A 24,218-nucleotide genomic window follows, 5' to 3' on the forward strand; every position below is an offset into this window, starting at 1 on the left:
GATAGAGGGAATACTGCCGAAGTCACCTTTACCCATTTAAACTGAGGCTGTTTGGATTGAGCGGCAGGCTCGTCATCCTCTATTGCCAATATGGATCTGACCGCACGCACCAAGGCAGGAATATTAATATTTGACCTAGTCTCCGCCTCTTGCAGAGGGGAATCAGGGTTAGATGCATCTGCAATCGCCCCGTCGTCAGATGACATCTCAGACTCCGAGAGTTGTGTGGACTGCTTAGCGGGCTTCATGGGTTTCTCACCCTGCAACATGGTCTGAAGGGCAGCAGAGGAAATCGCCAGGCTCTGCACTGAAGTAGAGAAAACGTCTATCCATGATGGGTGCATTGGTATTCACTGTAAGGTAATGACAGACTGCTGTGGTAAAGGAGGAGTCTGCATAACCTGTGGTATACCCTGAGAGGGCATGATGGTTTGCTGAGGTAACCCCATATGGGGAAAAACAGCTGGTACAGCCAGGCGGCCTGCAATGGACGCCAGGACCTGAGAAAAGGCAGCCCAAGGGGGTTCCTGTACCATTGTAGGAGGGTTTGAGGTGCAGGGAGGACTATAACACCTCACACGTAACCCTTCCCAAACCAAATCCTCCTCACTTAAACTTGCAGCACATAACCTGCAAGATAGCAGAACGGGTGGAGCATTGTGCTCGTTACCCTTGTCAGACATGTCTGACACACAATATGCATTGTGCAATCACATTATATATATATATATATATATATACACACGCACAACACTGGTCCTGACTGATGCTTGGATAAGCTGCAGGAGCCCACTGCCTAAGTATACGACACCCTGGTTCAGTTTGACGCTTGGGTGAGCTACAGGAGCCTGTGCCTAAATATGGCACAGTGCAGCGCACAACAGTATGTGACCGACCTCACAAATATTGCCTTTTTTATATATATATATATATATATATATATGGTACAAGAACCACCCTAACTACACCTGTATTATGGCAGAATTAGAGGAAAGGTATGCTGACAGTTAGGGAAAAAAAGACACTGACAGGCAGCGCTAGCATAAGTCTCATAAAATGCAAAATTCACACTGCAAATTTGGCACTACCATCAACTACACAGACTCAGTGTCTGGTAGGATATAGTGCTACATACGCTAACCCAAGGGAGAGGTAAGTAGGAGGACTGGACCACATGCTGTCCTGAGAGAGCTGCGACTGCACCACTGAAGAAAATGGCCGTCCTCAGGGAAGCCAGACCTCAGAGGAAAGGCGCCCTGAGCTGAAGGGAGGAGCCACTAAAACAGGGAAGCTGTCTTCCCTGGCTGGTTGTTAACTCCCGAGACACTGATTCCCGCACCTAATGTCCCTGGGGGTCTAGTGGATCGCGGTGGCTAGAGCCTGCGTCCACACCCAGCGACCTCCGGTCTGTCCTGAGACCGGTGGTATAGGCCCGCCTTACCTGTCCCCTTATGTCCAGCTGCATTCTGGGTCCTCCGCAGAGGCCTTGGCTAGCGCTGACCACCGGAATGCACGCCAAGATCCCCAGATCAGTACTGGCGTTGCAGCTCCAGAGGGGTGACGAAGCAGCAGTGCAGACGTCCCACAGATAGTAGTGCTGCTGCGCACACTACTAGAAGTCAAAGTAAATAAATCATAAAAATAACAAGCTTAAGGGCTGCCTAAGCAGCCCCTGCGTAATGGTGACCGGACTCCGGCCGGGCACCAACGAAACTGAGGTGCCTCGGGGGTGGGGTATAGGGAGAGTGGACCAGTGCATCCTGGGAGCTGAAAGCTTTTAACTGCGTGGTGCCTGGATTCAGTTCCATCACATACACCCCAAGATCTCCCTGTGGAGCCTATGGACTCTGAAGAAAGTACGCTAATCCATTGCGATCGCTATGCCGCCGCAGCACAACAAGAACGGCCACTTTACCTTACACACACCCATAATGTTTAGCAAGCAGGGGCGTAGCGAGGGTGGATAGGGTACTCCAGGTGGCGACTACTGGTAGGGGTGCCAGAACATTTGTGTTTAGGGTAATTGACAGCAGTTTATTACTTTCTTAGACCTGGGCAATTTTGGCATAGAAGTAGCGCCATGGAGAGCAGCTCTTCCTATGTACATGCTACACTACCAATCTCACCTCTGCTCCACATCCTTGACCGGGAGACAGACAGAGCTTCGGTCCCAGACTGAACCCTGGAGAAGGAAGTAAAGAGAGCCCATCACAGCCAGCTGCACAAAGCCTGCAAGGTGAGAGAACTGGTATAGGGTGCATTGTGTGTGTATGAGACAATGGGTGACTGCTGTCTCTATGTGACAATGGGTGACTGCTGTAAGGGTGTGTATGACAATAGGTAACTGCTGTGTGTGATAATAGCTGACGTGTGTGTTTACTTTAGTAGAAGTGGGTTGGGAGTACCATATCATGCATTTGCTCCAGGCACCAGATCGTCGAGCTACACCTCTGGTTAGCAGGACTGCTAACCCATCAGTACCATCGCAACCTCACGCACACTTGCACAAGCTCTGACCTTACTCAGAAATTACTAACGTTGTTGCACGCTATGAGTGCTCAGGCTGCGTACAGCATCGCAATGGATAATTTATGCATGCCCATGCAGCAGCATTCAAATGCCCTGGCACGCCTGAGTTTCACCCACCACTCCCTCCCCCCGTCACCACCCCCAAACGGTACTTCCTGTCAATCACTCTGATGGGTCTGTGTAGTCACTGTGATCGCAGTCCTGAGCACAGTAGTCGGTTCGTGCACTGCGATGCATACGAATGTGCAGAACGCAACAATCAGCCGATTGCGTGCGTAATTGCAGTTGCGATCGGTAGTAAATCAGGCTCTATGTTCAAACCAGCACTGATTTAAGGCTGAACAAAAAAAAAACTACACAGCCAGCCACATAAACAACATAATCACACAAAGTATGTAGGGCAATGGCCCTCTATCACGTGTGTAGCAATAAAGTCTTCAGTATATGCCTTTCTATAAGACAATTAATTACCATGAAATAGTATAAAGTATCTGCTACAGTATAAATGTGAATACAATGAAATGAATATACACATAGGGATTTCAAAAGTCAATGGAATTGCAAAAGAAAAATAATTTTATCTGCATAGCTAAATAGATGAAACCCTTCTCTGCAAGTACACAATAATATAATGGAAAAGCTGACATTAGCTTGGTCAGTTAGGTGAATACATTGGAAAATAAGATCATGTAGAATATATACTGGATAGATAAGTATGCCATTTTAGGCACTTTTGTACCACAGTTCCTGAGTTTTGCAAATGAGTTATATTACAAATAAAATGCTTTTCTAATGCAATTTTCTATTATGCAACACTTTTAGTTGCTCAACATTTAAGCTGCATGGATCCTAAAATGTACAGTATTAATTGCTGTATCTTCATTAGTGTTATGGTGCGTATACACGGTCCAACTTTGCAGGACGATAATGATATCGTTATCGATCATATTGTCCTGTTTTTGGGCCCCTTCCAACCTCCAAACGATGGTCGATGCGCGGGCACGGATGGTCGATATCGACCATCACTCATGCATGCAGGCCAACCTGGTGGATATATCGACCAGGTTAGCCTGGTCACCATAGGGACCCGCGATCAACGATCGTGGGTAGTTATAGACATTTTGGGGTCGGTGCATGTGCTGGTTGTTAAATATCGAACATCCAGCACCTGCAGGACGATCAGACAACGATATCTGATCACGGTCTGATCGCTCCATGTGTACGGACAAATAGACAGTGCAGTTATCCTTCCACAAACACCAGGCCACCTAACCAATGCATCTCTTCTGCCAACAAAACAATTGCTAACTGGGGTACAGACAAATTACAGACACACAGTATAGGCATTTCAGAGGCATGAAGTCAGCAAATAATCATTAGTGCTCATACTGTTAGAGTCTTATTTTAAAGAGTATATTCATTTTTTTTTTTTTATTATTATTATTTATTTTGATAACTGTACTAACCCTACTTGCTTTCTTATGAACATATGACAACACTGACTGTCTTTCACTTCAAACTTCTTTCCCTCTTGTTGTTGGGATCCAATCACAATCCTAGGTCTTCCCCATCATACTGTCACAGCCAGCACTGTAACTGGAGACTGTCAGTGATGCAACACTTAAAGGGGGGGGGGGTATCCAATTAGCAACACTGTCCAACGCCATCAATTATTGTGGATTATTTTCAGGACCTGATGAGTCCTGAAAAATAATCCACGATAAATGTTGTTTTTTTCACTGCCTCAATGGCGAAAACACATAGGTTCGTGAGCTTATCACGAACCTATGTGTTTTCAGGCAAAATATCCTATTATATAGGGGAAAAAAATTGGGGAGAAACTGTGGTAATCGGCGTAAAAAAATCACAATTTTTCACAGATCGCGGCTAAATGGATCGCCCCCCCATAGTTTTCTACTCAGGATCTGACAACTTCCCAGGGCACCAGAAATATTAAATTCAGATAAATTTAGCCAAGCAGCAGTTAGTGCTGTAATAACTTCCAAAATGTGCAAGGTGAGTGTTCTTATTCACAAAAATACAGAAGAATAAAATATAATGGCTGACAATTTAAAGGACTACTACCCAAAACATTAGGTTCAAAAAAAAAAAAAGAAAAAAAGTATAATTTATGCATCATGCTGTACAATTTTAAACTACTTTTTACACTCCACACTATATGCATATGCATCCATGTTGTTATGGGGGAAAACTGTACCCTTTTCTACATGATATCAGAAAGAATTTGCTAACTTGGACTAGTGCAACCTAAACACTCTTAAAATGGTTCCTTTTAGAAAAATAAATAGTAATTCAAGCCAGGTCCTTCTAAGTCTACAATTAAAAGCAACTCTGTTTCCAGTATTTTCATTAGTGCCAGCTTTTATCAGTGCCCGCCATGAGATCTCTGTACAGTCTACACTAGGGGTGGGCAATAAGCCTCCCAGATGTTGTAAAAAACAACACATCCCAGCATGCCCTGCCACAGTAGTGCTATTTGGCCATGCTAAAAATGTTGTAATGCATGCTGGGATTTGTAGTTCAACAACAGCTGGAGGGACGCTTATTGGCCACCCCTGGTCTACGCACAGGTAGTGCAAAGCTGACATCACGCACTGGTCATGCACCAGTGCAAAAATCCAGCACGTGCATTTACCTAGGAGATTGTGTCAGTCATTCACACAAAGCTTCTGATCTGCCCAGTCCTGTCTTGTTATTGCAGAGTGATGGAAAATAGATAAACCTATACATTGACATTTAGTAAATGCCATATGGAGCTTAATTAACCTTCAAAATTTAATTTGGATTAGCTGATCATGCTGTAAAATATATAATGCTTGTCACATGAAATTATTGACACTTCTTAGAATAAGTGCCAGCAGGGAAAATAAAAACAAAACAACAGGTATTAAAAAAGGTGATTATATAGGGGTTACAGCCACCATGTTTTCCCTATATGACTGATGCTTATTTCATATATACAGAAAAATGTGACAACAGAAAGCATATGAAATCTATAATTAAAACATATAGTACCACAAATATGTTCTCTTAAATCATACATTTTAGCTAGTTGCAGGTGGATATTTAAATATATAATTTATCCTTATATATTTTCTTGATTATCTACAAAATACACATATTGGTAAAACAAAAATAGATTTCTTTTTAATAACATCCTGCACACATTGCATGTTAGATGTATTTAGGTATGATATGTCTCTTGCCAATTTCTCTTGCTTAAATGTTGTCTGTGTGTGAGAATATACCACAACGGGCATCCCGTTTATGTGACCCTCTTATGGTGTAAGGAACACAATAGCCTCCACTTATACCAGTGGATACAGAGATGTGCATTAGGGCTGCATATGTTGTGCATTGCATATGTGTAAGGTGTTCTTATGGAATGTACATGAAAAAAATTGTACAGTATGTACCCTTTAAACAATAGACATAGTTAGAGATTTGTGCCAGAGATCTGTCTCACAGGTGGGGTGTTTAGGCTTTACAGTAAATTAATACATACAATATTTTAGCTACAGTAGGTTTCACAGAGGTAGGAAAAGAATGGTTTCAAAGGAGATACATGCACATGTCTAACAGGCAGTGATGATACAATCGGTGGCAGTCCACCTATGACACTTCTTAAATAGATTCCTTTTTTTCAAAGTATCAGTCTGTTGGAATCTTTTTAATGTGAATCTAAAAAATAAAGATAAACAGAAAATAGATTACACACATGCAGATAGAATAGGAACACTGGAGCAGTTGTCTTGGTACGAACCTCATTAAGAATGATCCAAACCGCTGAATTCTGTAAAACTGAAAGTCGGAATGCTGAAATAGGATTTAGACTGGGGTCTACTGGTCCTTCTGCAAATCCATCTTCAAATGAACCTTCAAGCCAAATGACAACAACAATAAGCTGCTTTTAACAGATGTATAAAGAATATATTCTGTATTCTATCCTCTCTGGCTTACCTCTCATTTCCCTTACAACTAGGATGGGCTCGTACAAAAAGGAGAGAAAGCAGACTTTTTTTTATGGGGCACTCTTACTGATTTGTATGATTCAGATAAAATATAACCTTTATTAATGTATTAGTTTAAATAATTTTTGGACTCATTCATTTTAACAAACTATGTTAATAATTATGCTCGGGGTATACACAGCAAAAAAAAATTTTTGTTAAAAAAAATAGCAGATCCACAAATATCACTTGACGTGAGTTTAGTTTCTCTCATTAATAATGTGGTTACCCAATTCTGCCACTCCTACTAGTCATCAAATATATAGGTAGGACATGCAATCAACAGCGAATTTGAGTTCCACATAAGTGCACCCACATGTAATAAATTGCGTATTAAATTCAAAAGAAAAAATCTTTAGTATACGCTTTAATACAATACCCTTCAGTCCAGCAATAAATAGTATAGGCCATACTTGCCTACTTTTGAAAAACCATTTCAGGGAGATTGTGAAAGCAGCACCTATGAGAGCGTGTTACAGTGGGCGTGAACTGATAAATCTGAGAGGCATGTCCTAAACCGGACTTACGTCCAAATTAGGGATGTGCAGGCTCGGATAGGTTCGAGTTTGCACGTGGAGTTCGTATTTTTCCCTCCAAAAAAACGGAACTCAGAACGAGGCAAAACGTTATCTTACATGGACGAACATCATCATTCCTGGTCTTTTGTCCAGGAATGATGATGTTCGTCCATGTAAGATGACGTTTTGCCTCGTTCTGAGTTCCGTTTTTTTGGAGGGAAAAATCCGAACTCCACGTGCAAACTCGAACCTATCCGAGCCTGCACATCCCTAGTCCAAATGTAAACCAGCCCAAAAGCAGTTAGTAAGATCTGTTTATTGATGAAAACACACTAATACTTTGCAGAAATTCATAGGGATCATTGTGCCTTATAATAACCAATGCAAGGAAATGACACTAATGATCACATTTGAATGTATATATCTCTGTTTTTTAATATAACAGCTTCATAATGGGGGTAAGGATGAAATGAGGGAGATTGCTAGACTCTTCAGGGAGACAGGGAGATTCCCTCATTGTCAGGGAGACTCCCTGAAATTGTAGCAGAGTTGGCAAGTATGGTATAGGCCGACGGAGCAAGTCTGATTTATATCATATCACAAAACCATGTAATGGACACATAGGCCCTGATTCAGAGCCGGACGCTCTGACCAGAGCGCTCGCTCTGAATCAGGGCCCACCTCCATAAATATGGAGCGTCCTCCTGGACGCTCGTATAGCTGTGGGTCACCACCCACAGCCTATACGAGCGTGCAGGATGATGGTCACGATGGTCTTGACCATCGCGACCATCGCCAGTGCGAGCAGAAGCCTGCGGTTGAGTTTCTCAACCGCAAGGCCAGGAATGATTTTGGCTCTATGAGAGCCAAAATCATTCCCACTGACATCATTAGTGATGTCAGTGGGGCCAGCTTCTGACGGTAGGCGTTCCCTTGGGAACGCCTCCGTCTGGCAGGTACGCCCCCGGCACGCCCACCAAAGGGGGCGTGCTGTCAATCAACATCGACAGCACGCCCCCTTTGATCAGACACTACGAGCGAAGGAAAGTCCTTCGCTCGTCGCGTCTCGCGCACGAAGGAGCTCCCTCCGTCGTGCGCATGCGCAGTGCACACCATCGACCCACTTGCGAGCAGACAGCTGCTCGCAAGTGGGTCTGAATCAGGCCCATAGTTCCAACCTGGTTTATCACATTCATTAAATATACATTGTGACTTTTTATGCTTGTGACATGTTATTTCTTTACCAGCAAAGTGATACAAGTGTTCCCAGTATATTATCATGGGATTTAATCCTGTTTATAGGAAAATAATTACCACATCCATATATCAATTATATACATGAACTGCGGTGTTAGATCTCTGAGCACTGGTGTCATATGTATCACTTTATACAGAGAGCATGTGTTTGTGCGTCAGTGTTACATCCTCCAACTACTGTCCGTATATCAACTGCCACAATATTATTAGTAAGTGAATAAAGGGAAAAGGAAATGACAACCTCCGCTCTCATGGCATCTGATCCGATCTCAGCATGCCCGTAGATATAAACATAACGTCAGAATATAAAACATCAAACCACAGAGTGAGTGGTCAGATTGAGATACGACTCTCAGAGCTCTTGGTTCCTGTATCACATGAGATCAATGCTCATTTATTGGGTGTAGGTATTGGCACAAATACATATGAGTGAGTGAGACCTCTTAAATGATTAGTAGGAGTGGCAGAGTTGGGTAGCCACATTATTAATGAGAGATACTAAACTCACGTCAAGTGATATATGCGGATCTGATGTTTTTTTAACAAAAAATTTTGCCGTGTATACCCCGAGCATAATTAACAGTTTGTTTAAATAATTTCTGGACTCATTAATTTTAAATACCACATTAATAAAGGTTATATTTTAGCTGAATCATACAAATCAATAAGAGTGCCCCACAAAAAAAAAAAAAAAAAAAAAAAAAAGAGTCTGCTTTCTCTCCTTTTTGTACGAATCTTGTGTATTCTGACTCAGGGGGAACACCACCAACATTTGTCATGTAATACAGGTTTTCTGTATATGGAATACTTTGAGTTGGGTTTTGTGTAACAAAGATTTATGTGCCAATTATAGGCTCATCTATATATTTGTTCTAGTGCGGATTCAACACCTTGTTGTTGTTGTTGTGTGATAACTAGGATGGGCTGACAGCTTATCTTGCGATGATTAGGTATACTTCCATAGCTACCAAGTCCTAAAGGGGCTGACACAGATTTGCATTGCAAATTCATATTGCAGACGGATCTTGCGGTTTTTCACACTAAGCATGTTACATAGCGGAGCATACACAACTATAATTCATACGTATCTCCACTTACTGCTGAAGGGAGGAGTAACTCAGTGGTAACAGGGTGTTCTCATGTAGGGAAAGTATTCTGAGGGCATGGTGTAGATGGAGCTGTTGGCTATTCAGAGTTCGAGAGAATTTGGCCATAAATTCTCCCAGTCCTTCCCGTACCTCAATCACCACACAGCAGAAGGAATTTACCACCATCATCCCAGCTCAATTCATAAACTATTACATCCACAAAAAGGTCATTTAGAAATACAGTGCAGAACGGCATTCTGTAGAACGGTCGACAACTATTGCCAGAACTTAGGGCCTGATTCAGCAAGGAACGTAGTTGCTAATACGCAAGCAATCGGTCGATCGTTGCGTTCTGCGCATGCATCGCAGTGCGCATACGCGAACTAGCAATTGTGATGGGAACTGTATTTGCAGAGGCTACGCAGACCCACAGCAGAGTGATTGACAGAAAGTGTCATTTGTGGGTGGTCGGGCGAACACAGGCGTGCCAGTGCGTTTCAACACCGTTGCAGGGGCGTGCATAAATTATCCACTGCATGCCATAAGTAGCCATAGCACTGATAGTGTGCGTCGCTGTTTCTGAGTAAGGTCATGGCTTGTGCAAGTGTGCATATGGGTCCGATGTTACCAATAGTTTTGCTATGTTGCCCTAGTATACAGATGTGAGTAAAGGGAAGTGGGAGTTCTTATGTCAGGCTGTGTTCGCAATGTGAATGTACAGATTTAAGATCACCGCTGATATTGGCAACTGTGGTGCGTGCCTATAAGCAGAATAGCGAACCGTAGTGAATCAGGCCTTTAATCTCTAAAATAGCACGTTCCATCGCAACACTTGATCGTTGTTTCTGCAACTTCCCTGGTCTCTAGAGCTGAGATCAGCAAGTCAGCCATCAGTGCCGGATGCAATAAACATTCAATAATGTATTTTATAAGAACATATTACAATAAAATGTATTACTTTTCCCAAATGAAATGGTGATCATAGCATACGGGTATAGATGGGTTGGATATGAGAGACCGGCAGTCAGGATGCCAGCTGTCAAAATACTGATGCTCAGAATCCCGACAGTGGCTAAATAAGTATTCTAACCCTCCCCCCTTCACCTCCTAACCCTCCCTTCTTGCATCCTAACCTTAACCCTCCCCCCCCGCACCCTAACCAAACCCTCCCCGTTGGTGCCTAAACCTAACCCCCCCCCTGCCCCTTGGTGGTGCCTAAACCTAACCCCCCTGTCTGCAGCCTGACCCCAACACCATCCCCACTCCCCCGCGGCTAACAGCTAATCCGGGCCACTATACTTATATTCGGCATGCTGGCTGTCGGGATTCCGGTGTCGGCATCTCAACTGATGTCGGGATTCCGGCGCCGGGATTTCGACCACCGGCATTTCGTGTGGGGGTCACATAACTACATCCCGGTATAGATGCTTTTTAAAAAGCATTAGAATTGTAATATTTTATCTATGGAGCCAATACTATGTAACATTGGTTATCATACACTACATAATATTGCTTACGCCTCTGCGCCTCACTGGAGTAGACATCATCAAATGGACAAAATCATGGAAACCGCAAATCTTCCCACTGCACTTATATCGTGTACATGTCAATGCAGATGCGCAGGCTTGTTTACCAAAAGTGTAACCTGTGATGTGTAAAAGCACCTGTAGAACCACTGTAACCTGTATGTCATACCAGTTATCGTTACAGCCAGCTTGTACTAAATCTATCAGTGTTGGATATAAAAAGGAGGCTTGAAACTGGCTCTCTGGCTAAAAAAATAAATGTAAAAATGTAAACGACTTTTTCTCCAGCCCTTTTAACTATATCCTACATTACATAAAACAAATAGAGTAATACAGATATTTCACATACTAGGGAAGTAGCATAACTCATTTGTGGTCATGGGGTTGCACTAAGTAGATTAAAATTACTAAGGGGAAAAAAAGTATGTGTGATGTGATGAGGGACGGCCATCATCTACAGATGGAACCACATACATCTTACTTCCTTGTGCGATAAACAGCCCTTCTAGTCGTGCCATGCTGTGGTGTGACTCAGTAGTGCGGAGCGTATTTTCGTGCAACTTTTTACCTACAAATGCGTTCTATTCGCACCTCAATGCAGATAGGACGCACAAGCAGTTTCTGCTGATTAAAATGATATGCGGCATGCCTATGTTCTGTGTGTGACTGCAGGTGCAGCTGCTCACACTGTACCGTAGTATTGGGGGGGAGGAGGGGGGGCGAACCTTTTTGAATTACATCTGTTTTGATCAGAGATACAGTATGTTGATCAGTGTGGCTTGAAAACCACCTGGTACAACAACAGGTACCTCTGCTCTACCGAATCCTAAACTTCATCATACCTCAACTAGGCCTATATCCCTTTTCACTGTGCCAGGACACCCAGCTCCTTCACAAGATAGCTGATCCAAATGAGCTAAGTAGGATGGAGACTCACTGGGGGAGATTCAATTGTTTTAGCGCACCGTATTGCCTGTCACTTTAAACAACTGTTGTTGTGTTACCAGGCGCCCATTCATGTGTCGTGCTGGTCGCGCCCAAATAGACCGGGTTTAGTGGCATAAAGCGGCTAAACCTGTCTAAACTATTGGACATAACAAGTAAAATGTGCGAAAAGTCAGACTTTTCACACATTTCTGCATGACACCTCTCATGAGGGGGCGAGCAGAAATAATGGGCGCCGCGGTGTTCGTGCCCGAACAGAGCAACAATTGAATTACTCTTACTGGGCTCAGGATGCCTAATTAACAACTGTATCCCCCCCCCCCCCCACTATCGGGAACTGAAGTACCATACAAGCAGGATTCAACAGCATCTGAAGTGGACGACCGCCGGGAATCTGCTGGAATGTTGTGTGTATTTTTAGTTTATTTTTTTTGGGGGGGGAGGGGATTTGAGCTTTTCAGACTTTATTACTACATAATTTAAGCAGGAGCCTTATCAAACAATTCATGACTGATTTGGAGCTTATTCTAGTTGTTCAACAGATCTCATTTTGTTAGTCAATGGGGTTTCTTTCAATAGTCCTTCTTTCTTCTATCTCTTTGTCTGGTGTTGTAGGAAGGGTCAGAGGAGTCGGAAGAATATTTCTGTGTGTGATTTTTGTGCCGTGTTCTGTCCTGTACATCTAGGCTCAGAAGAGTTTACATTTGACTTTCATGCGGATGTCACCTGGTCCAACCATTTATTAGCAGATCTCACAATTCAGCATAATTGTGGCTTTTAAGATGAAACACCACAAGTAAAAGTCTCTCAATAACTCATTACCAAGACATGTTCCTAAGGTTTGTTTACTGGATGAGCCTTGCTATACAAATACATAGTTTCTGAATATATTGTTTATACATGTTTTTCTAGATGTTCCAGTTGATTGTTTACATTGAATATCCAGCAAGGTGACTGGCAGATCTTATGTTAAGAAATATTACATGTTACTAGGACTATACTGTATACCTTGGTTATAAAAAGCAAACAGTAACTGCCATTTGCAGTATAATGGAAATATGCCAAGATAGGGGTCTATTTACGAAGCCTTAGATGGAGATAAAGTACCAGCCATTCAGCTCCTAAGTGCCATGTCACAGGCTGTGTTTGAAAAATGACAGTTAGGAGCTGATTGGTTGCTACTTATCTCCATCCAAGGCTTAGTAAATAGACCCCATATAAACTGCTGGGAACAAGATCTCACCTATTCTGAAGAATCCATCTGACAGATTTTTGTCTTTGGTAACCTTCCTTAAGTCCAAAATGTCTTTCTAAAAAGAAGCATAAAAATGTAGTCATGTACTTTCAAAAGAACTGGAGAGATTTGTAGGACATTAGTAAAATGTATACTGACCAACTTTTACCACTATCCTAATATTAAAATGAATTTTCTTTGTAAAGGGAATTGTAATACTCTTGTATATGCGGAGCCAATCTCCAATGAAACAAACATCTGAGTGGCAGTGTAATGGTATAGTCTCATTTTAGTCAACTTTCTAATGAAAATATTCTTTTGGACTAGATTACTATACCATTAAAGACTAATCATGTGATGACCATTGAAATGAATAAAATTACTTGACTAATGGGTGGTGCCAGCTGCCAAAAATATCGAGGCACAAGTAGAACAGTCCACAGCACAGCAGTTAATAAAATGAGATATATGCAGTCACGCAATTTTATTATTAGCAGTCTACCTTAATATGCAGGGGGTAACACATTTCTGCAAAGAAACAGAACCCCAAAGCTGGCGCCCCAATACTTACAGCTCTGTGGTTACAATAACTTACCAACAGCAATCTTATATCTGAGCACTTGAGGCAAGGGTGAAGTTATGAATAAGAGGCCTGTGCAGCCACTTTACATTTACAAATCACTTTTACTACAATTCCATCCCCACTGCCCTGTATAGAAGATATCACTGCTGATATTTAAGTGTCCATTACAGAAAGTACAGCAGACAGAACTAAAATAAGCAGAATCCAGTAATACACTTATGTCTTATAAAGAACAAGGAAGGCTGATGTCTACATTAGAATACAAGATGATGGACAGCTGGCCTGGGAGCTCATGTGAAAACCTTATTGCAGAAGTTTATCCAAGCAGTACCTGAGTGAGACCTCTTAAATGATGAAGAATGGTCCTACTACGAGCACACTTATTCCAGACCAAAGGCCACATTCTAAATAATCGAATATTCCCCTGAAAGTCACTTCCAGTCAGTGCACTGTAAGTCTAGGCTTGCCTTTCCAGAACTACAATCTACAGAATGGAGTTCACAGTTGTGATAAAAACCCTTCTGGAGCTTCAGGTACACTACTGCTGGGGAAATACCATGAAGCTACTGAGTACAAGAGAGAGTCATCTATCTGCCTGTAGTCAATTACCAAATACAAGTTGTTGTCCTGATGCTGGTTACTCATGTCAAATGGCACAGTACACCCAACGCCATCTACAGGCCTGGAGGTCCCCCAATCAAAGGGTGGGTAAAGGACATTTCCTGCCATTAATGACTCAATACTGGCATGAAGATTGTGGTAGACACTCACATCACTATAAAGAGGATATGCCTTAATTTTTATTATTAACTTATTAGTTCTCTGACAGTTGTTCTACTGTCCTCAGTCCCAGGTATTGCTGTTTCTATACAAATGCTGTATCAGATCTTCCCTAAGCTCTGCCTCAGTTTGGGGTTTCTTTATTATTTATTTTTGTATTTTTTACCCTTCCCCTACATGCACAGAATACTTCTGCCAGCCAGGTTTTTCTAATGTGCAGGATAGAAAAATGGGTAGCTGGGGGGGGGGGTACAAACATGTGTACAAGTATAAATAGCAGGCATGGACTGGAGCATATCGGTAAATAAGTATTTTTGCAATATATCCAAATCTCCTCCTAAATGATGGCACCTGACTGCGTCCCTTTTGCTATAATCTGAATAAAAGAAGCCATATTAACAGTCTCTCAACTAAAGCAAAGATAAAAACCTTAAATAGGCTGAAGGAGTTAAACTGCCTAGTAATGATCCACATTCACATAGTGACTGTTGCTATGAAGCAGAAATACTTCTCTAAAAGCAACAAAGCTGGCAATGGCTAATAAACTACAAACACATCCAAGCTAGATCACAAATCTTAGCTATGTATAACAAAACAGGAGGCAAGTAAACCGGGAAGCCGACTGCCTATATACCGGCAGCCGGCTTCCCGACTGTCTTATCCCGGCATGGGTGAAATACCGGGCGTCTAGATGTAGACGCCCACATTTCCCCGACGCTGGGAGACCGGCGCCCGGCATCACTATCGTAGTGATGCCGGGCGCCGCGAGCGGACAGCCGCAGGGGGAGGGTTAGATTTAGGGCTCCCGGGGGGGGGACTTAGGGTTAGGCACCCCCCGGGAGGGTTAGGCACACCCGAGAGGGACTTGGGTTTAGGTAGCGGGGAAGGGGGTGGTTAGGGTTAGGCACTTGGGGGGGAAGTTAGGGTTAGGCACCCCTAGGGAGGGTTAGGGGAGTTAGGTTAGTGGATACTTACCTATCCACGATCGGGATTTCCAGCGCTGTCGGGCTTCCGCTGCGTCGCACTCTGCTCCTGTCTGGCTGCCGCTGACGGGAATCGAACCGCCGGCCGCAACCCCTTCCAATATAGGAGATATTTGTGCTGAGGTTTCACAGATAGACGATGAGCTTACTCACCACCCTCCTTAACAGAAACTTCAAAACATTTAACAAGCCGAGTGTCCTCACTCTTCAGTCACTATATTCTCAATTAATCCACCAAAGCTAGGTGTTTTTTGTAATCAGTGGTTGCCAGGCACAGGACAATAGAAGATGGATCTTAGATATTAGAACTTAACCAGCCTCCACCATCTATCCATAGCTCCTAGCACATGTTGATGCTAGAACAGTAATTGATAAGTTACACTCTAGGGCAGAGGTAGGGAACCTTTTTTCTGCCGAGGGCCATTTTGATATATATAACATTATTTGCGGGCTGGTGCAGGCCACGCCCCCTAAGTGATGTCACACGAGGGCAGGGCCACAATCGCAGGTGATTATAGCAATACCTGGAGCATCCTCAGGATGCTCTGGGGAGCTGTAAGACACAGGTGTGACTGTCTGAAGCATCCTAAGGATGCTCCACGCGGCACTGCTGCATAGATTCTGGCTGCAGGATGCCATTCTAGGCACCCTGCTAGCCAGATGAGGCTAACAGAAAAAAAGCTTTGGAGGGCCAGACCAAATGATTCTGCTGGCCTTATACGGCCCCCGGGCCTGAGGTTCCCCATCCCTGCTCTAGGCGGAGATGGATGTTTTGTGGAGTTTGATCAAACCAGGTTTTCATGTGATTTGATTTGTAAACTACCCCATTTACGAAGGGCAAGGTTGCATGCGGTTTGAACTATCTTGACTGTCAGAAAGCAAAAAAAAAAAAATGTTCCCTCCTTTACTTTCCCTAACATTTCCATTACATCAAACTTGGCTGGAGGGCAGGAGAAGAACACTACTCCCACTTATGTTCCTACATATCACGCTGTCAGTTGCTGCACTAAAGTGATTACCGGAGGGAGCAGTAGTAGACTTGTCACCCTACATTACTGCTACAATTACATATTACAGAGTTGCCAGTGACCAGGGATGGGCATGTCAGGGGCAAGGAGAGAATATAAGCTATACCTGAGACCCGAGACTGGGTTTTTACATCACCTCACGGAAGGAAGAGTGCTGAACAGTGGTCAGCATTGTTTCCTCACATGACTAGTTCTGGATTTAATTGTGCTTGGTTTGTATGTTTATGTGTACATCAGTTTCCTCCATAGTAAATTAAAATTACTCCATAGGCTCCAAGCAGTTTACAACATCTGAAGATGGTACTACCGTGGCCAAACTACAAACCGCTTTGTGAAGACTTCTCCAGGGGAAGCTGACACTGCGCATGCACACAGTGTCAGCTTTTGAAGCCAGCTGGGGGCTGTGGGGGAGAAATCGAAAGGTCTCTCATCTGCACCGGGAGCCCCCATAGGCTTACAGTAGTTTACACCATCTAAAAGGAGTTTAGGACATAGGGGTCAGATCGTAGTACCCATTAATAAGAATGGGGACTATGATCTGCAGCGCTGATTAGCACTTTGCCGGATATTTCTGTGAAATCTCCTGCTTTGTGCTTTTAGTACATAGGAGCAATACATAAAATTATACAGAAATTGCTGTTCCTACATACTTTTATGTAACAAAGAGATTGATACATAGGACAGACAGTCTTGGATCCATCAAAATATAAAAACATTAGTGATCAATATAGCTGCAAAGTCTTGTCTTCGGTTACCATACCTGGTAAGATAGAACCTCCACAGTTGTGTTCATTAGCAGGTCGCCCGGGTGTTCAGGGTTACCACTGCGAAACAGATACCTACAATCAAAGAATCATTTTAGCAACAAAGAATAATATTGAGGATAAAGACAAAACTAGCCACTACTGTATGCACTCCTCCATTACCAAGAACTACATCTGCTGAAGGGTTGTGTCCAATATTTCCTAGTGCCATAGTAAGGATTAATTTACATAAATGTATTTTCCTGTACAAATAACACACACCTAACAGAGGAAGCGAAAATAATAAGCTATTATTGTACCTCTAAAGTTTTCTCAATCCCTTGTAAATATTCTGCCTTCACACATTATTTATTTTATACATTAGCGATTTACACAAAGATTAGCACACTGCATACTAGGGGACAAGGAACATGTATCTACGATTTGGGGCTCCCCTGTAATGTGCTATGTTATAGCACATTATAGGGGGGTGCCATGACGATGAGACTGCAGGCACCCGACAAATGTGCTACTGGGAGAGAGACATGCACAGCCTACAGATCATCAAGTAGAAATAAACATGGCATTATTATGGGGGCTTCAAAAGAAACTGGAAATACCCTTTGGAGGCACTTAAGAGTTTCAGTACTGTCCTGTTTTAGGGCCTGATTCAGCTTGCATCGCTATTGCGATCGCAGCTGCGATTACGCACACAGTTCAACCATCATAGTATGCTGATGCAATAGCTATGCCGCCGCACTACATAAGGACGCCCACTTTACCTTACACACATACGTAATGTTTAGCAAGACTGCGAAAACATCGGTACAATAGAGTACCATCGCAGCCTCACGCACACTTGCACAAGGTCAGACCTTATTCAGAAATTGCCAACTTCAGTGCACGCTATCAGGCCTCAGGCTGCGTACGTCATCACAGTGGATAATTTAGGCACGCCTAAGCAACAACGTTCAAACGCATTGGCACGCCTGCGTTTCAACGACCCCCCGTCACCACCCACAAATGGTGCTTCCTTTCAATCACTCTGCAATGGGTCTGTGTAGTCACTGCGATCGCAATGGCCAGTTTGCGCACTGCGATGCATACGCAGTACACAACAATCTTCCAATTGCGTGCGTATTAGCAACTGTGATCCAAGCTGAATCAGCCCCTCAGGTCACATGAAACCTCACATAATAATTTGTATAATTTGTTCTTAATCCCATTTCCCATTCTGATGTGAGGCTTCTAGGACTGGCCACAGTACACAAAGTTCTACATAAGATCCGTACAGTGCAACCACTATGGCTTTCCTTCTGCTCATCATATACCCTTAGTGTGGTGTCATAAGCAATGTGAAATGTCAATAACCAACTATGCCTAATAAGACCATTTAGACTGTTGTACGTACAAATGGATTTCCAGTTATGCACTGTTCACATACTTTAATCAATTAAAATCATAATCTATATTAGCAAACAAGATATTTAAGATGGAAAGAATACAAATGAGAGGAAAAAACGTGATTAAAAGTCTGTGACTTATTATGGGTATAGATGAACATTAAATAATCCTCACTCACCGTTACTTGTGTCCAAGGCAGGGGTAGGCAATAAGCGGCCCTCCAGCTGTTATTAAACTACAATTCCCAGCAAGCTGTGCAACAGTTTTAGCATGGCCAAATAGCAAAACTGTGGCAGGGCATGCTGGGGTGTGTAGTTCTACAACAGCTGGGAGACCGCTTATTGCCCACCAATAGTCTACGGGTAGGATTACCTTAAAAAATATTATATTTACTATTTGCCCGCACAAACTAGTATCTATTGGGCTTTTATATATCATAATTATATTAGGCTGAAATAATACATTAATATTTAAGTATAAAGCTGCATACACACGTAACGATTTTATAAACCAACGATTTTCGTTCAGATTTTCCCTTGAAAAAGTGAACAAAAATAGTTTACAAAAATCGTTGGTTACTAAATTAATTAACGATTTTGTGAACGATTTTTATGAACGATTTTTTATTCATGCATACTGTGAATCGTTCATTCTGTACAACATGAATGATTTTCTGAACGAAAATCGTTATGGTGGACAGTCAGAAGGGACGATGAACTACAAACTACAAACGGGAGCGCGCTTGAATGATTATCTTTCATCGCTATAGCTCAGAAACTGAAACGATTTAACGATAACGACGTCATTATAGTTAAATCATTCAAAAAATCGTTGTGTGTACGCACCTTAAGTTTGTACAAATAATTACCCATTAACTCACTGATCTAGTAGTACTGCTACTGTAATTCACTACTACTCTGCAAATAACAAGATATATGGTAAGAACTTACCTTTGTTATCTCTGTTTCTACGAAGTCCATAGGGTCCACAGGGTTGACCTTGGGGTATAGGTTGGGAACCAAATCCGGGCACCACGCAGTTAAAGCTTTTAGCTCCCAGGATGCACTTGGGTCCACTCTCCCTATAACCCCGCCCCCCAGCCAGAGGCACCTCAGTTTGTAAGTAGCCAAAGGCCGGAGGAGGAGAGAAAAAGAGAGAGAAAACTGGAACACTCTAGAACCATACTCACAGAAAAGGAGACGGGAAACCGGTGACCAGTAACACAGCCCATATGAAGCCAGGTGCGTCAGGGCGGGCGCCCTGTGGACCCTATGGACTTCGTAGAAACAGAGATAACAAAGGTAAGTTCTTACCATATCTCTTGTTTTCTACTTCAGGGTCCATAGGGGGTCCACAGGGTTGACCTTGGGGATGTCCCAAAGCAGTTCAACCAAGGGTGGGGACGCTCCTGTGCTGAGAGGAGAATCCGACGCCAAAAAGGAAGCATCCTGAGAGGCAAAGGAAACCAATGCCTAGAACCTTAAAAAGGTATGGACAGAAGACCACGTGGACACCTAGTAAGGCAAAATAGCCGAGGCGCCACAACGAGCCGCCCACGAGGGTTACATGGTCCGAGAAAAAACAAGCCTCAACGACAGAAATGCCCACCCATGGGTAGGCCCCTGAGGAAGACATACGAGGCCATCCAGCCAACATTTCATTATAGGCCGGCTATCGTTTCCTGTGAAAACCAGAAACCGCAGACCACCAATAAGGAGTCCGATTACCATAAGGAACTTGAACGGATCACATAAAGCCAAAGAGGCTGGACCACAGTCAATGAGGCCACACCAGCCGAGAGGACTGGGGACTGAATGGCCGTACCATAAGTTCCAGAATAATATGGAACCTAAAAACCACTCTAAGAAGAAACACAGGGCGAGAGCAACTCACACCCTGACATGATTCCCTCCAGAAGAGGGAGCCACATGAGAACGCTGATTCCCTCCAGAAGAGGGAGCCACATGAGAACGCTCCCAATTCAGACACTCTCCTGGTTGAGAGAGAGAGAGAGAGAGAGAGAGAGAGAGAGAGAGAGAGAGAGAGATTAAACAATAGACCATGTAAAGGCTATCACAACCAGCGGTTCCATTGACTGTCCCCGGAGGGAACAAAGAACCACTACTAACTCCCCAGGAGTCCCTAGGGAGGACGTGGAGGCATAATCCAGAAAACACTCCAAAGGATGAACTGGATACCAGAGCGGAGCAATTCCATATCTTAACCATACCGACAGTGTAGAGATCCGCACTGTGAGGAAGGCCAGGCCAAGGGTGAAACCCAAGCCAGCCGGAAGGAATGCCAGAATATCTGGAAATCCTGGACACCGGAGGATCGTATCGACAGGTATGATACCATAAGAATTATGTATGCCACAGTCCGTGGCAGATCCCAGCAAAGTCTGGCCTATCTGCTCTAAACATCTCAATGAAGACAGAGCCAGGGAAGCCCTAGGACCACAGTAAGGGCGCAGTCAAAGACAAATGATCCAGGTCCAGGGAAAAACAAGGACCCTGAGACAACAGGTCCAGATAGTGAAGCAGTAGGAACGGAGCATCGATGAGGAGACTCCGAAAATCTTAGTACCAGTGATGTCTGGGACGAACTGGAGCCCCCAGAAGGAAAGCCCCTCCGTCTCGAATTAAACTTCCGAAGACCTCGAGGAAGAAGGGAGACCGGAGGACACAGGTACACAAAGTGGAAGGACCACTTCACTGACAAAGAGTCACTGAAGGTAGCTTCAGTACTCCTAGAGCTGGACTGTAACACCGGTAATGTGTGATCGAGTCAGAAGGCCATGAGGGTCAATCCCCTCAGGGAGGCCCCCTCTGCTCACCAGGAGTTGAAACCTCTCTTGGAGAAGAGACTAGTCCCCGGGATGCACGTCGTGACGGCTGAGGAAGCCCGCTTCCCAATGGAGAGCTCCGGGAATAAACACTGCAGAGCTGGCCAGGAGAAGACCCTTGGACTATGTCAGAATGGATGACATTCCTGACATTGCCACCCAACTACCAGTGTTGCCTAGATGGAAGCCACTGTTGTGACACTGTCGGACTGAACCTATTCAGGTTTACCGTGACATATGGGTTAGGCCAGAGTGAAGGTCCAAGACAGCCTAAAGTATCAACAAGTTAAGTGGCAGGGCAGAAGCGACAGACGTCCAACTGCCCCGAAACGAATGCGGACCAGACACTGTCTGTAGCAAAGAACACCCTGGACGAGATGGCCATAGCCACCCGGACAGAGACCAACTCGCCTCCGGAGAAAGTATCATCGTTCGAACAGCGATCCGATGGAAAAAACTCGATCCATCTGGAGGGGAGTCAATTATGGCAAGGCCTGGAATGGAACTGAGCACATTCCACCCTACCAAAAGGTAGACACTCTGGTAGACCGCGCATCACAAAGACTAATGACATATGTCGACTGCGTAGATATCCGCACACTCCAAGTTGAAGAGTGGAGATCTTGTCTTACGCCAGAAAAATTCTCAGATTCTGAGAATCCAGCAGTGCTCCCAGATGAAGAAAACCCTATGAGGGATGCAGGGAGGACTTTTTCTCCGTTGACTAATTATCTATGCCGGGAAGAAGACACGGTTATCCTGACCTGGCGGTAAAGTACCTTGGTGATCCTGCTAAAAGCAGGAGACCGTCCAGAGAAAGGAGCATTCGGATACACTGAACAGGTGAACTGTCAGAAAATCCATAAGGCTGGTAAACCCCGGTGGAGTTGAGGACAGTCCCAAAAGGCAGAGCCCGAAACTTACAAGTGTTGCTGTGGCCCAGCAAACCTGAACCCATGCTGATGAGAGGGCTCTGTATGTACCCGTAGGTACGTATCCTGAATACTCAGATATACCATAAAATCCCCAGGTACCAAACGTCGGATGATGCCGTTGGAATCTGATTCAGGGATTTGAGACAGAGTATAGGCAAATGAGGACCAGTCGGTCACTGCCCCAGAAAGAAAGTAGAACAACCAGTCCCTCACTGAGACAGTGAGGTTGGCCGAAATAGCTCTTCTTACCACAAAGACTGTATAGCTTTCTGGGATTGTAAGGTCCTGATCAGGTCTGAAGAAGGGCCCGTGTAACAATGCCTGTGAGGAGGCCGCTTGAGCAATGAGAGGCCGTTGAGAATCAGTACCTCACTCTGGAATTCCCCAGATGTAGACCTGTCCCGTCAGGCTGAGGGTATATCCTCAGGTGTAGAAACAGGGTCGTCCGGAAGTCCAGGACTGCTCGGTACTGCTTGGCCCCCATGGAGACCGACAGCCTAGGAAAAAACAGGCCTTTAGGCTGACCCTGAGGACAAAAAGACTTAACAGAGTTAGTCCGAATGTAGTGGGAGTAGCTAAAGACGGTATCTCCCCATTAGTGATACTGCCAATGATGCAACGATCTTGTCAAGGTCAGGACCAAACAAGATCTTCCCCATGGAAGGAGTCTGCACCTCTGCTTTCCCATAACGCAGCCATAGGGTATTGCGGCGGATACAGACGCCGCCGAAACCCTGAAAGTTAGAAGACCGGCATCCCATGTAGGTAATCCCACATATGACCACTGCATATTTTATGTGAGCGGCAAAAGATATTTGAACCCCAGACGTGTTGGAGGGGAAAAACGTCACAAAAGCATCACCATGCGATGGCCATGGTAGGACGGGCAACAGGCCCTGAAAACGAGTACATTCATTTCAGGCAAAGTTACCACCTACGGATCCATAAAATCCGTCCAGGCCGGGATGGGAGGCGTATTAATGCCTGTAACCCGACGATTAACATACAAATCCATCCCAGAAGGGGATTTCCATTACTTGTGAGGACCCTCAAGGAATGGGAAACAGGAGGCCTTTGTGACTCCTCGTATCTGGCGACAGCCAGACTCCCGCTATGAGATCCACCCGCTGGGCAGAAAACGGGAGATGTATGATACAGGTGCAGGATCGACATTCTCTATATCCAGAATGAACCCGGCTACCAGCCCCAAAGCAGGGATAATAATACTTGAAATCGGCTCCCCCCATGTGAGAGGGAAAGAGCCGAATACACCATCCAGTTCACGGCAGAGCCACTGGGAAGTAACCACAGGGCGTATATCACGCCAATTAGTATTTCGTATAAAACGACATCCACCAGGGTGGCCGTTGTGGTAATCCCTGCAAGGGGAATGACAGACCGATGTGGTATCGGAGGTAATTCATGTACTGTGAAAAACCCCGGCGGGGAGCGATAGTCTGTTGCACAGGGGTAAATTGCAAGAAATTGCGAGATACCCCGAGTTCAAAAGGGCAGTATGGTGAAGTAACTCCAAGCGAGTGACGATAATGGGGCCCGCCCGGCGATCCTCAAGGGAGAGGATCCTGAGAAATAAACCGCCCTTTAAGGGGGTCGTGCAAGGGGCCCGGCACCAGATGGTGCCGCATACATAAACCTTTCTGAGTTAAAATCCTCCGCACTACTACCTGCAGGCTATGACTTGCAGGATAGCAATAATGGGTGCAGTATCGTGTGCAATCTCCTGGTGAGATATATCTGACTATCTTGACGGAAATATTAAGCAGCGCCT

General features: G+C 44.2%; 1 protein-coding gene across 2 annotated transcripts in view; it reads right to left on the reverse strand.

Moving 5' to 3' along the window:
* Positions 1-5,675: 5,675 nt before the first annotated feature.
* The window catches only part of MGAT4A (alpha-1,3-mannosyl-glycoprotein 4-beta-N-acetylglucosaminyltransferase A), a 114,082-nt gene continuing 95,539 nt past the window's right edge, over positions 5,676-24,218 (reverse strand). For both annotated transcript variants that reach the window (XM_088454113.1, XM_088454114.1), the window contains exons 13-16: positions 17,263-17,341; positions 13,138-13,204; positions 6,314-6,426; positions 5,676-6,231 (exon numbers count right to left, since the gene is read on the reverse strand). In XM_088454113.1, the coding sequence (XP_088310239.1) occupies positions 6,202-6,231; positions 6,314-6,426; positions 13,138-13,204; positions 17,263-17,341 (289 nt within the window). In that variant the 3' untranslated portion in view covers positions 5,676-6,201. The remainder of the gene's footprint in view (positions 6,232-6,313; positions 6,427-13,137; positions 13,205-17,262; positions 17,342-24,218) is intronic.

Source organism: Taudactylus pleione, unplaced genomic scaffold (assembly GCF_031769625.1).
Source record: "Taudactylus pleione unplaced genomic scaffold, aTauple2 ptg000609l, whole genome shotgun sequence".
Taxonomy (NCBI): domain Eukaryota; kingdom Metazoa; phylum Chordata; class Amphibia; order Anura; family Myobatrachidae; genus Taudactylus; species Taudactylus pleione.